Here is a 14577-nt window from a genome sequence, read left to right on the forward strand (position 1 = left end):
ATGATTAGTGTTTATTTAAAATACTCCATCTGCAAATGTTTTTTTTTTTTCAATTAAAAACAAGACAAACTTCACAGCTAGAAGCCTACATAGTAAGCAAAAGAGAAGGGGAGCATCCATCAGTTTGTTTTCCCCCTCAGTATCTGTGTAGTGTGTTCCAAACCTTAGGCTGGATGGGTGCTTGGACAAGAACAACACTGGTGATCTGATGGGGGGCGGGGGGTGGGGCGGTGGGAATGAGGATCTAAGGAACTTAATACTGAGGCTGACCTGCATATACCCAACTTCCATATGGAGCCATTAATTTTCAAATACTGATCCAGAGTCAGTAAACAGCCTTGTTTGATCACCCGTGGTATACACAACTTAACACCAAATTGCAAATGGCACTCCTGATTTTCCTGTCACAAAACAGCTGACTGAGAAGACGTCAGCCAGCTCCCACACAGTGATAACAGCTCAGTGTCTTGTAATATGAGACATGGTGGATGTTCAATCCTGATGGACAGAAAAATGTACTCGAAACATATCGACAGTAAACATGTCTGAGTTACAGTCGCCACAGTAACTTCTGGTATTAAATCTAATTTACAACAAAGATCATTTTGCATTTTTTTTGTGGCTAAAGGAAAAAAAAGATACATTTGGTGAAAGTTTATATTTATATACTGTTAAGGAATCCCAGGAAATGACCAACCAACATTAACTTGCTATAGCACTCAAGCATGATTTCAATCTTCATTAACAACAACAAAAAAAACCAAAAAAAACAATTCGCCACATCTGAACAATTAACATTTGCTGGTTTTGGTCTTTCGTGGAATACGGTGACAGTAACAACAAATATAACTCACCACTCTCTTCATCCTTTAAGGCTGCATGAAGTAATTCAAACACTTTTGTAGAAAAGAAAAAAATAGAAACTAAAGTGTATTTCAGACAGATGATGAACTCAATCATTCATGTTCAATGTGTTCTCTCAGAAGTGATAGACATAACAAATAAATAAAGGACTTGTAAAAACAACAGTCAAATGATAATGCTTCAGATAAGGTAAACACCTTTAATTTAACAATCACGCACGTCTACAGCTGTAATGTAAATTACCGTGTGGACAGGTCATACAGTGGCATTTTGTCCTTGCCTGATAACTCTGTGGGTAATGCTTTCTGGGGCTGGCTGTGGGTTAGCTGAACTTTGGAGGTCAGAGGGCAGCAGTCTATGAGAGCACAGCATTGGAGCGTCGTATACCTATCAGGTTGTCTGCGCTGAGAGATCGCCTCATTGCGGCTCGACTGAGGTCCTTGTACTTGTCTTCACATAGTCTTGAAATGGCCTGGAGGAGCATTATCAAAGCACAATTACTCAAAAGTCACACACAGATGGACTAGATCATTTTGATTTAACCAGGTGGTTTGAATTAAAGGTATCTAATGATTAGTAAATGATAAAACAGCCTTTGTTGCACTTTAAAAATCCAGGTCATGAGCAAAAAAGCTACATAAGAAATTTCTCAGACTGTTTTCAGAGGGTGGTTCTTCCTACTGTACTAATCACTAACACTTTTATTAGTTCAATTAAATCCTGCTTGTAAATGCCATAGAAACAGTTGCCAAAATAAACAGCCTTTAACTTGAGAATACAGAGTATCTACCAGCAACTCCTAATCCGAGGCAGCGTTAGATGAGTATTACAGACGGATGTTCTGTAGTCTCTGGAAGGAAGCTTACCTCTAGTTTCTGGGCACGCTGGTTGTTGAGGGGTTCCAGAGGGAAACTGAGGTTGTTGTCATCGGCCAGCTGTCGCAGGTCAAAGTAGTACTTGGCGTAGACGCTGGCCGGCACATTGATGTTAAATTGCAGAAGTTCCAGGAAGTGGCGCTCCATCTCATTCCTAGAGATCAGGAAGACACCTTAGGGTTATTCCCAACAGTCAAAACCTGGGACGTAATTTGGACTGTAAGGTATGAGTGTGTGTAAAAAATAGAGCCCATTTTTTCCCTAGGAAAGAACAGCCTAGTCACCCAGTCTCAAAGTTAAAAAAAATAATTGCATTTTACATAATTTGTGACACAGTAGGAGACATTTGAAAAGATTTATCAGAATCACACTTGTTTTTGCAACCTGCTTTTTGAAACTTCAAGCGGCTGGTTATGGATAGAGGTGGGCGTACCGATTCAAATATTAATAGTACTGTTGCTATTGCTGGTGGTTTTGGTATTGAATAGATACTTTGTGTCGCTTAAGTTCAGTATGTATCAACTGAATTGAGTTTTTTTTAAAAAAAATTTTTTATTGTAATATAATAAAGAAAAACAAAATCACAACTTATTAACCATGACAAATGTCTATTTTTTGTGTGGACTATCATGTTTATGTTATTTGTAGACTATAGCACATCTAAACAGCAGAAGCTGACAGAGGTGCTTTAAAGACAGACACATTTAAAATTCATGAAAAACTTCAGTGTGTTGTTGTTTTGATTTTTTTAATTATTGTGAAAACTGAAAATCTGTTATTTAGTGATCATTACAATTATGTTGAGAATTCACAAAAATGATGATGATTCATCCCAGAACTCATGACACGGTCTCTTCATTACATAAGCTGCCTTTATTGTATTATTGCAGCATGGTAGCACGGTGGTTAGCACTGTTGCCGCACAGCATGAAGTGAGTTCAATTCCACCATCATGCCGGGGTCTTTCTGTGTGGAGTTTGCATGTTCTCCCCGGGTACTCCGGCTTCCTCCCACCATCCAAAGACATGCAGCTTATGGGGATGGGTTAATTGATTAATCCACATTGCCCATAGGTGTGAATGTGAGTGCGAATGGTTGTCTGTGTCTATATGTGTTAGCCCTGCGGCAGACTGGCAGCCTGTCCAGGGTGTACCCTGCCTCTCGCCCTATGACAGCTGGGATAGGCTCCAGCACCCCCCGCGACCCTGAAAAGGATAAGTGGAAGCGGATGGATGGATGGTACTGGCCCTGTATTTAGATGGTATCGGATCAATATTAAAATTTGCAGTATCACACAGCACTAGTTGTTGCGACAGCCTTGATTAGTAGCAGGTGGATGAGTAATATTTTGAAGTAAATAGTCAACTACAGTTGTGCATTAAGGGAATATTTAGCTTAGACAATTTCTCCTGCAAGCACAACATATGAAAGTTCCTAGTATACAATATCTTTTTAGTGAAAAGCCACTGTAAACTAATCCCCCAAAACAACCACTGCAAAAGTTCCTTTTTGTACTTGTTCACAGAAAAGGGGACCAGGGTCCAACTGACAGGTAAGAAACAACTTCTCAACAAGACATTTTGATGAGTTCTGCTCGTTTAGCAAGCAGCAGTGAAGACGACACGATTTGAAGAAACAAAAGCAGACAGGACAAACCTCTCTCTACACAAACTTTTATATTCAGTCGCTTTCAGCTTTAAAACTCATCTCTCAGAAGATGGAATCTGATATATCTTTATAAAGGGCTCACACTCACACGTGGGTAATCAGACATCCAGGCACTTAGCTGGAGTATCGCAGCTCATCCTTTTCAAGACTACAACCTCCATCATCCTTCCTCATCATCACAGTCACGAGTAAAATCTAAGGGAGGTGGTCACCAAGGAGACAGCATCCAGGATGCTTTGTTGGTCAGCAAAGGTGGTGAGAGCGAGTGTGTGAGTGTGTGTGTGATGTCTGGTCTCCCGGGGCAACTAATGGAGCGGGCGAGAGCCAGGACCATTATGTAGAAGCAGTGAGAGCACTTGAGACCCTCCTCTCCACTTCTCTCCGTCTCTGTTTCTCTCTCTCCCTCTACTCCTCTTCCCATCCCTCCATCCAGACCGGGCCGGGATCACAAAGACACTTCAGAGGAAGCAATGAAAACAGGGCACAGACAGGGTAGGTCAGACGTATGAGAGGGATGGGGGCTCGCAGAGAGAGCGCACACGCATCTTTCCAAATCACAAAAAAACAAGGAGGCACTTTCGACCTCTTTCACAAACACACGCATATGAGCGCGCACACACACGAAAAGCAATTGTAGGAAATAAAGCCTGGGTCTTCCAAGTGCAGCCTCTCGACTCTTATAGCCTGACAGACAGCACAGATTGCTGTGGCTTCTCTCCATCCCCGTATTTCATCTGTCTGCTTTAAGTGCATCCTTGTTGATGTATTCCTTTTATTTATTTATTTATTTATTGGTGATGATGGTAGTGGGGCGGATTGAGCATTATTAACAAACAATTTTCCTAGCTGGACAGCAAAAAACAAATAAATAAATTATTAAATCAACACATTTCTTCATTTTCTCATTGCATGTGCGTTTCCTGGAGCTTTCCCCACCTGAACATGCCAACAACCCACATTTTGGCACCCCAGAGTTCACCAAGAACAAACCCAAACAAGTACCCAATAAAGATTTTGGGTACTTGTATGTTCTCTCAACCTCTCAAACAGACCTGAGGATATCTGGAACAATGTTGATTCAGTGACAGCGGCATCTCTTTCCAAACCCAAAGGGGGAAATCAGCTTTGTACACAGGCTGAGTGCCACGGCCTTAGGAGGTGCTAAATGGGGACGGTGCTCTTCTTCCTAGCTGAATTTATCAAACACTTTCTTTCAAATTTAAGTGAAATGTCACAATTATGTTTCAGAAGCGATGTTCTGAAATTGTGCATCATATTCAAGCTTCTACCCACATCTTCTCTGGCTTTTCATTCCACTTACAAGTGCTTGAAACAGCTATTACCACATTTCATTTCTAGCATGTCTGCTAGCAAACTAGTTTTGACTGAATGCACTCTGATCGTGGTGCTTCACACGGGCCTGCAAGATACCAGTACAGCAGAATGAAAAGACTGTTTGGTTCCACAGTCGGTATGCTGTTTGATCAGTCAGCACCAGCAAAACAAGGATTTCCTTGATAAATTCACTCCTTCATTTGAATTGTTGTTATTCTAAACCCTTGAGTAAGATTTGCCTTGATATGTGTACTTAAAGCACTAAATCTGCTTTACATTCTTGGTAATATTTGACATTACTATTTTAACATGTATTTTCTGAACAAGTTGATTGATCTTCTCTACAGAAATTAGACTTCACCAAGGATGTGACTATATTAACAGGAAACAGGTTACTAAATCCAGTGGTTCTTTTACAGTCACCATGTTCTCATTTTTCAGATCACTTGTACAACTTACATGTCCTCCACAGTGATGTCTTTTAGGATCTGGCAGTAGTCGACATTCCACACAGCTTGGTCATCCCAGACTTTAGAAGCCAGTAAGATGGCTCCCAGGACAATACGCTTCCAGTTGGCGGGGCAGATATCAAGCTCAGCGTAGGTCAGCAGGCGCTCCAGGTACACCTTGAGGACGAAGAATGTTAAAAGCTTCAGAGGTTTTAATAATTCCTTTGCTAGTTCACTACAATTAGTCAGGAACAATAGTCTGGCTGTGTGTGTATCTGTACTGAGCAAAATCCCTATATGCACCTTCCAGACTACTTTTACAGTATGTAACCACACTGTATTTCTGTTCTAATAACAATGATTATGAGACAAGCCAACAGCCACAACAGCACCACTGCAAAACTACAAAGATGTGTTGTTGTTTTTTTGCCATTTTGAAAACAGAATACTGAGTTTTCATTTTTGCAACAGCTGAAAATAATAAATAAGCAAAACACTACTTTCCAAAATACCCAGCCTGTAGGATGATATAAACTGAAAGTAAATATAGGGATTGAGCTAGAAAAATTCGAGAATCCTACTCTGACAGCTCTGACTTAAGAGTGTCTTTTGTCTTCATACTGACGATCAACTGTCATTTCTGCTATTTGGGAAAACAGCATAAATGCAGGCGTTCACTGCCATCTGGTGGCCATTTAATACAACATCAAAGTACTCAACAACAAAAACCTCCACAGCTGTGTTCATGTCACTCAGGTTATCTTCAGTACAGACAAACACGATGCTGAGCACAACTTGAATTAATATCCACTTGGTGATCTTTGTGTGTTTGATTAAATTCTGATACTGTAGAAGTACACCATGGCATGAGCTCCATCCAAAAAAACAAAACAAAACAAAAAACAAACCCAGACAGAAATCAAAAACAATATAAAAAAAGGAAAAAGAATTAAAACATTATAAACACACTGGGTGAAATCAAATATGCAGTGTGCAATGCAATTACTGTTGTAAATGTGATAAATAAATCAAGACACCACTTACAAGAGTGACAATGGCACATTCTGCAGTCAGCTGTGCAGCACTGAACAGTGTCCTGACGAAGCGGTAGATCAGTTTGTGTTCTGGGTCTACATATGCGTAGTCATCAGGCACCGGCTCTCTCTGCATGAGGTGAAAAATACACACTTGTCTGACAGAAGCAACAAAGGTCTAACAACAATCAGGTCACATTTGTTTGTTTGGGGTTATTTTTTTGTAGCTCAGTAATTCATCTGAAAGTCTGGAGCCAAAAGCTGTGTGGAAACACACCACAAAAAGCTGGATGTGTCAGGCATGATGCAATGATTACATTCTTAAGTATAGAAAATTGATTGGTGAAAAAGAAGCTGTACCATTTAGCTGCTGAAATCCATTATTAATGGAAACTGTAGAATAAGTTTAACAGTGAAATTTCTTTATTTTCCACTACGATAACTTCAGCTCTGCCAAAAGCACGCTGTAAGGCAGTGAAAAGAAACCACTTCTGCATCTTTATCGCAAATCTACAACTGAATGGAAGTCATTAATGCAGACCGCAAGAGAGGATGTTTTTCTTCCTCATTATGGGTTCTTTTTAAAACAGTGATTCACATCCCTTTTGTGATGCATCACAACTCTTAATAACTTGTGAAGTTTCTAGAAAAACGTGGCCCAAAGAAGACCAGTGGGCAGAGTGCCTACACATGTAAATGTGATGGGTCTTCATACTGACTCACATCAACATGAACGATGTGAGTCTACCACCATTATTGAGCTGGAGAGCTGGTTAATTTCATTAACATGCTCACCGACAAGGGGTGCAACTTCTCATCAAAGATGTCCAGTGACCTGTCCGAGTCCCTACAGCACAAGCAATACATCAGTCAATATACTTCACAGGCACACTAGTTTTAATAAAATAATCTGCCAAAAGTTAGTAATCAAATCCAACATTTACACATACCTGTTTTTGATGTGGTAGTATATTGCTAAAGTGACACTGAAAGAGAAAGAAAACCCCCTGATTAGTTTAATAGCTACAACCTCAGTGTGACACTAGCATCGTGTGTGCATGTGTATTAGAGCTTATAGTGTGACAAAATATCTGACACATTCAGCGAGAAGGCTTCATTTAATCACACTCAGATAATCCTGATATAATGATCCACATTCACTGGACTAATGTCACTACAGATTATTGTCCTAAACGAGGGGAAACAACATGAGCTTTAGTCACGCATCTGTTTTCTAACACTCCAGGATTACTATGCTCTGATGTAACAGGACTTTGTTTTGAGGGAGGGACCTTTGGACAACACAGCCCTGTGTGTTTGTGTTTCTGAGAGACATTCTCACCATTTGATTGTGCTTTTGAGGTTTGGCTGGCTGACGGTGCTGTCGTCTATGAAGATGGTTGAACAGGAGCTGTATTTCTTTGAGAGTGGACCAGGGGACACCTTCACACATTTAAAAAAACAAAAAAATACAACACACAATTAACTGGTGTTCAGGGGACAGACGGTCACGCATGCTTCCTACATTTCCAATTTTTTGAAAGTTCTGTGTTATAATTGTTTTGTTTTAACAATATTTGTGGATCATCTTTGTTTAAATGTTTTCCTCGCTGAAAGTGATTCATTCACTGGCAATAAACGCAAATGAAGCCCTCTACAATATGAAATGTACAAGCTAATAGCCCATAAATTAAGTTCATAAGTTCCATTTAATTAGTTATATTAAAGTCACCATTAGGATATTAAAAACCAAGCTTAGTGTGATTGATTTTTTTTTTTAAATATTAAAAGCAAAAATTTAATGTAAATTTTCAAAACACTTACATGACTGACATGGTTTATGTGGTTGCTTTTCCTCTTGTCTCGTACTGCAAAAGAATTAAAATGTTCAACAAAGACTAAAAGCAGCATCAATCACAGAAGACTAATTGTAATACCACAGCACTTAACAGCCTTTTCACACTCAAGAATCATGTAAAATAAATTATAGTTAGAAGAGTTTATTTACATTTGTTTAGATATTTTTCTGTAAATATAATACCATATATACTTATTCAACTATGTCTTGGACACATAACTCATAATGCATAGGTTAGCAAACCATTAAAAGTGATTTATTTTGTATTTTCCTTATAAAATTCTAAAAATCTTCTGAGACCCTTTCAAGTAATCGCCAACTTGGTTTTTTAAATGATACATCTTAGTCTTAAACTCTACAGTAAGAAAGTGATGAATTTTTAAAAGACACTTATGTATCTGCAGAGCAGCAGCTATAACAATAGGATCTATAACTAAGGTCTCAGCCAGGATAGAGTGTTGTAATTTCACCCAACAGTTACCGGTGCTGTTCTCTGAGGGTGTAGCCGATCATCTCACAACTAGGGGAGCTGGCAGGTTAAAGACCACTGAATTTCAAACATTTGCTCAAGTGAAAAGATGTGTGCATGTTTTCTGTTAACTGGGATTTAGATGAAGACAGTTTGTGTGAATCACTGCTGTGTGAGTGTCATGTTATGATTGCTCACCGTCTGTCTGGGACTTGCTAAGGAAGATGGTGCTTGCTCGGGCGTGGTCCGATGGATTAGACTCCAAGGCCAGCTCTGATACAACAAAAGGAAGAAAAGCATTTAAATGTTCATTATTAGTGGCTGGTGTGAAGCATTTAGCTCCTGTTTCTGCATTAATAAAGAAAGAAAAGAAAAACCATAAAGTTGTGAGCTAACAAAACCATCAAACACTTATAAGATCACACAGTGTATTTATGTAAATCATCATCATAAATAGTGTAGAATAATGTAATAAAGACAGTCTTTTAATTGTTTAAAGACAAACAAGACATGAAGCTCAGAACAGATTAGAGAGACTGGGAACCTGTTTGTGCTTATGTGTTGGAGGTTTAAAGCCTCCAACACATCTGACTTAGAAGAACTAAATGTAATCGTGTTGCCTGACAGGTGGATTGTGTGCAAAATTTCAATTAAAGCATTACAATTACAATGACCTTTACTCCTTAAATCCAATTTGCCCGAGTACTATTAGCAAATGCAACGGCATTACTGTCCAATTACTTTTTCAATTTACTGTGCAAATACAGAGACTATCAAGGACACAAGCACTATGTTAAAACTTTTCACTACATTTAAAACAAAACCTCTGGTTTTCAAAACAACTTAGACATTAAACAGAGCACAAGTGTCATTAGTTTGATTTGCTGGCACTGGTTCATAGACGTCCACAACTTAGAAATCCATTTTCTCCAAATTCATGCAGACGGCACATTACATAAAATACAAGGGATTAGGTGATAGAAGCATTTGTTAAGGGAGTACCATAAGGAATGCACGACAGATTGCTGGCCTGTTTCCCCCCTCCCACTTTCACCCTGCCAACAGCTGGTTTCACAAACTGCACTCACAACTGTCCATAACCTCATAAATGGAATAAACTGTGCAAGCTGGGGAATCAATAAAGAGTGGCGACATAAGGACTGAGCTTGGCTCTACATCACACAGAAATATCTGAGATACTTTCCTGATCGGGGTCTGTACCACAGCATGAAATTACAGTGTGGGCATCAAAACTAAGAGGGGTACAACACTTAATATGTACTTTTTATTGTGTTCAACCACTACCTGCTTAAAGACACATTAAGATGAAGTTATTTCCTAAGGAATATGTAAATTTCATGCGTGAACATAAAAATGTCATGCAAAAAAAGAAAATACTAAACACAGTTGCCATTTGGGTTTGTTTTTGTGTGTGTGTGTGTGTCTCAGTTTCTTTATTTTTACCTTTTCAAGTTTCCCCACACAGTAGATTGCAGAAATTGATTCTAAGTAACCAAGATATCAAAAAGCTTGTTTTCACATTTGATGTCTAACTTTTGTATGTAATGCCAATTTGATCAATATAATGCAGTGGATAAATGGTGCCAAGAATGTCCTAATTAAAAAGGCCAGTTTTACCACTAGCATGGTAATAAATACAAAGAAGGTGTAACTAGGCAATAACCAGTGGGTGTGGTGTGTGCATGTTGTGAAACACTATTATTACTTAGTTCTTGGATGATCTTTCGCTTTCGATTCATCCCGTGGGTCAATATTAACAGAAGTTTGTGCATACATGATGTAGCCTGTATACAGTCATCAAAGTTTGCGTGTGTGCTTGGGAGTCACACAAAGATCATTCTGCTCTGTGCCAGTGGGTGGATTAGGATGAGCCTCCCTGTAAACAAACACATATGGGTGTAGTGTTTCACAGGCCCAGATACTGAAAAGTGAAACGGGGGTTAAAGCTATAAAGGAATCGTTAAGTGCTGGATGTCTGGCAGGCTCTTACCATCAGGGACCTCTCTGTCGCTTATGTGCTGCAGGTAGGGCACAGTGTCGTCGCTCACTTCGGTGCTGGTCTGGAACTCCTCCAGCCGCTCTGCCGGCAGTCTCGATGGCAGTTTGGGGCTCGACTCCGGAGACACGCAGCATGACACCGTATTCCCCATTCCAAACTGAGCGGAAGCTTCACACGATAGCAGCCAAATCCAAGTAGTGCAAATATATATAGCTAGCTGAGGTTAGCCTCCCTCGGCCTCATAAACATTACCAGGCTGCACTCAGTACAAGCACATTATCTTTGCGTCCTAAAACGCCGCTCTCCACCAATTCCCAGGAACTGCATTCCTGTCCATTTGTGGCTAAGTAGAGCAGCAGCCGGAGACCAAACAGCCAAAAGCTTTGCCTTTTAGTGGAAAGTCAGACTGGGCGTATGTAACAGTCGATATATTCTCGTCCTAACAAAAGCCGCTCTTAGTTTAAAGCAGCTGGTCCATTCATTCATTCAACATGCCAGAGTTTCGATGCTAAGTAGCCAACTAGCATTATAGCATGTTAGCTAACTAGTTAGCTCGGTTCGTTAACTTTTCTCTGCTCCTCATCAATTCAACTTTGTGGTACCAAGTAAATAAAACAGTCTCTTCAAAATGACCGTGTTACGTCTTCAAAATGTCACATTCCAGCAGACATATTTTACGAGACTTTCCGAGCAATCCCAGAGATGCCCTCTTGCAACTGAGCCCAGTGTGTCGACAAATCCAGTTCGAGGCTTTTGCGGCCTTCTTTGGAAAACAAAGAAAAAAAGGATAAAATTCTAAAAGACTAGCCAAGAAATTATCAATGGAGTTGCACTGACAAAGTCTTCTTCCGGTCCATCGTTAGACAACCAACTCTATTCACAATTCCGGACACCCCCATTTGAGTCTCCTCCCTGTCAGATTTGTGCCGTAGGTAGACGCCACTGCCACCATCTGTTGCCGGAGCTCCCAAACGGACAAGCCTTGGCACTGAACGTGGTAAGCCCGCCCACCTCGGAATTCCATGCATTACTATTGGCTAATAAATCAATGGGCGAGCATTTAAACCCTGCTAATTGGTTGTGAAGGCTGTCTATCAAAGAAGATTTAAACTCATGAAATGTAATTACAACGCTCCTATTTTTGTATCGTCACTGATCCACACCCTTTTTTGACAGTGAAAACCGAAGCCCATCCTCTATTGCACTACCTGTCACTCAGTGCATCTTTTGTTATTCAAACAACGCAATAAATTTGGATAGGCAAGCAGGGACTGTAAGTCAGGTGGTATATTTTTTTTAACATGCTACATTTGTTAAATCTTAATTCATTAAACAAATAAGAATGGCTGTTTAATTAAATGTGAAGCCTAAGAGTGAGAGGAAGATTTACTACTACTACTACTACTACTACTACTGTGTACAGCGACCTTGAGTGTTTTGAAAGGCGCTTTCAAATAAAATGTATTATTATTATTATTATTATTATTATTTAGGGATAAAAAAAACCCCACAAAGCCCTGACAAATATTTAAAGATGAATCCGTGAGCTGATGATAGATTTCCTTACAGGCCACTGAAAACCAGTGTCAGACAGTTTTTATTAAAATGTGGCAGCTCAGACAGAACTTAAATTCACACTCTCTGGTTTCAGAAACAGGATTCCTGACTCCTCTTCCTTCTCACTCTTGGCTGTATGTGATGAAGCAGGGAAATCACAGATTGTATTAAAATTTTGCTCAATGATTAAATAAGCAAATGACATAAATCATACACTAGTGTCAATCTGCCAGCAGTATGTGTGTGTATGTTGAATATTTTAATGTGTAAACATGAAATTCTAAGTACAAACAAAGAAAGCCATGTCAGTCATCCAACCCTATTTTTGCAAGTTCATGCTGGAGACTAAAAAACATACTTCAGCAGACTTCAACTACTTTTTAAGTAAATACCCAATATACTTGAATTTACTTATAAATGGGAAATGGACTGGTACCTATAAGCATCTTTCTCCTCAGTTTTAAGTGCTCAAAACCCTTTCATTCTCATTCACCCAATTACACACAGTTATACAGTATTTCTTTTCCCAAATCTATACTTAAGCACTTATATCCAGAGATGGGCAGTAACGCGTTACTTGTAACTTTAAAGTAAAGTAAGGGATTACTATTGCAAAAACGGTAATTAGATTACCATTACTTTCCCGTAGGAACACTGCGTTACTGCGTTACTAAAACCGTGATTTTTTGCGAGAATGTCTCACGACAGTGACGTAAGCGAGTGCACCGTTAGTGACAACAGCTGTGTGCGGATCAACAATGGATCATATATCGATTGTGGGAGAGAGTATGAGCGTGCAGCGTTTAAAGCGTGGAAGTACTGACCTTACTTTGAGTTTGATTCCATAAAAAGTGACAAAAACATTAGCATCCATCGTGCGTGGGAAGAAAACTTCTTTTTACAGCGAAAAAAACCCCCTAAACTTCCAAGCAAGTACCGAGTGCGCAACGACGTAATGGGAAACTCACAGAGAAAGTCCCGGATTCTTCAACTGACCGCTGTGGCACACCTGCACCAGGGTAAACCTTCGCCTACCGCGGTGCTGCTTAATAGGTGAAGATAGAGCAACAGGACCGCTGAGTCTTTGACTTTATTTATGTTCTGCTGTGTTTTACTTGCATCTATTTGAAAGACTGAGTGTAAACACAAAAAATATTTTATTTTATGTGCTGGAATGTGCAGAAAATAGGTTTAAATGTTAAACTAATTTCTTCCAGTCAGAGAATGTTGCATAGCCTATAATTACATTTTTGCTTGATGCATAAAGTTAAAAGATTAAAACTGATAAAACAAGTTAAAAAAAAGAGATTTTTCCATTTGATTACATTTTGTATGATGGATTATGTAGAAAAAGTAGAATTGGGCTGACAGATCTATCACTTTATCACCTCTTCAGGTTGTAAATCGTGTTTTTAAAAAGTAACTAAGTAACTAAGTAATTAATTACTTTTGAAAATAAGTAATCAGTAAAGTAACGGGATTACTTTTTTGGGAAAGTAATCAGTAATTAGTTACTGATTACTTTTTTCAAGTAACTTGACCAACACTGCCTAACATTCACACACATACTCACACTCCCTAAAGATATGTCATAGGCAACTCGGGGTGGACACATGGACAGGAAGAGCCAGTACGGTGACCCAGAGAGGTCAAACACACTACACACTGTCTTCCTCCCCTCACCCCAACCTGAACCCAGCAGATGACTGCCCCTCCCTGAGCCTGGTTCTGCTAGAGGTTTCTTCCTGTTAAAAGGGTGTTACCTTACAAAATAAAGCGCCTTGAGGCGATTATATAAATAAAATCATAATGAACATCAAGAAAGCACATGCAAATAGAAAATACTGCAAAAGCACATGAAAAACAATGGAAGTGTTTCGCAGTGACAAAAACGTGATGGAACAGCTTCAGAAGTGACAGATACCAAAACATGCAAAGGACTGAGACATGCTGAAAAGAAGTGTGGGATCATTGGTGTTGTGAGGGAGAAAAATATGCAGGCAATGTGCGTTCTGATCACATGACTATAGATAATTAGCTACTATTAGTTGTTTACTGCAGCTGTTTCATCAAATGATTTTCTCCCCTAACCACTTCCATTGTTTAAGTTACAGTGTGTTTGATACGGTAAGCCAGGAGATCAAACCACTGACATCCCAAAGACAACCTGCTCCACCACCTGAGCCACAGTTACCCCAAACCCATCAGCTTAAATTTATAGCAAACAACCTTCTTTTTTTTTTTTTTTTGCTTAGTGTTTAAACTGGCTTACACATACCTAGTGTTCATGGTCACGTATTATGGGTTTAAATGCATGTTAGAATAGATTTGAGACTTCTACCCACCCCACCCCTACATTTTCTGTTGCTTTGAATACTTGATCCCAGGCATTTCAACTCATTCGTCTTTACTGCTTTTGCTTCTTACATTGCCATTTTCATCTCTTAT

At 39.4% G+C, this 14577-nt stretch overlaps 1 protein-coding gene across 1 annotated transcript; it reads right to left on the reverse strand.

Moving 5' to 3' along the window:
* Window positions 1-11570, reverse strand: ccnyl1 (cyclin Y-like 1). Its single transcript, XM_086266782.1, has 10 exons — window positions 10564-11570; window positions 8751-8825; window positions 8050-8093; window positions 7568-7668; window positions 7176-7211; window positions 7021-7072; window positions 6236-6355; window positions 5202-5368; window positions 1731-1893; window positions 1-1336 (listed from the first exon to the last, which is right to left on the reverse strand). Exons 1-10 carry the CDS (start codon window positions 10721-10723, stop codon window positions 1220-1222), a joined length of 1035 nt encoding a protein of 344 aa, XP_086122908.1. The 5' UTR covers window positions 10724-11570; the 3' UTR covers window positions 1-1219.
* Between the last annotated feature and the right edge of the window lie 3007 nt (window positions 11571-14577).

Source organism: Aulonocara sp. 'chitande type north' Nkhata Bay, linkage group LG16 (assembly GCF_057382095.1).
Source record: "Aulonocara sp. 'chitande type north' Nkhata Bay isolate Kocher_YH1m ecotype deep benthic linkage group LG16, A_spYH_male_GT1.1, whole genome shotgun sequence".
NCBI lineage: Eukaryota > Metazoa > Chordata > Actinopteri > Cichliformes > Cichlidae > Aulonocara > Aulonocara sp. 'chitande type north' Nkhata Bay.

Coding starts and splice junctions, on each gene's coding strand:
- ccnyl1 (XM_086266782.1), bottom strand. CDS start 10,723: ATGGGGAATACGGTGTCATGCTGCGTGTCTCCGGAGTCGAGCCCCAAA. Junction 6,356..7,020: donor AGAAGTTGCACCCCTTGTCG/GTGAGCATGTTA, acceptor CACCTCATGCAG/AGAGAGCCGGTGCCTGATGA. Junction 1,337..1,730: donor AGCGTGCCCAGAAACTAGAG/GTAAGCTTCCTT, acceptor ATGCTCCTCCAG/GCCATTTCAAGACTATGTGA.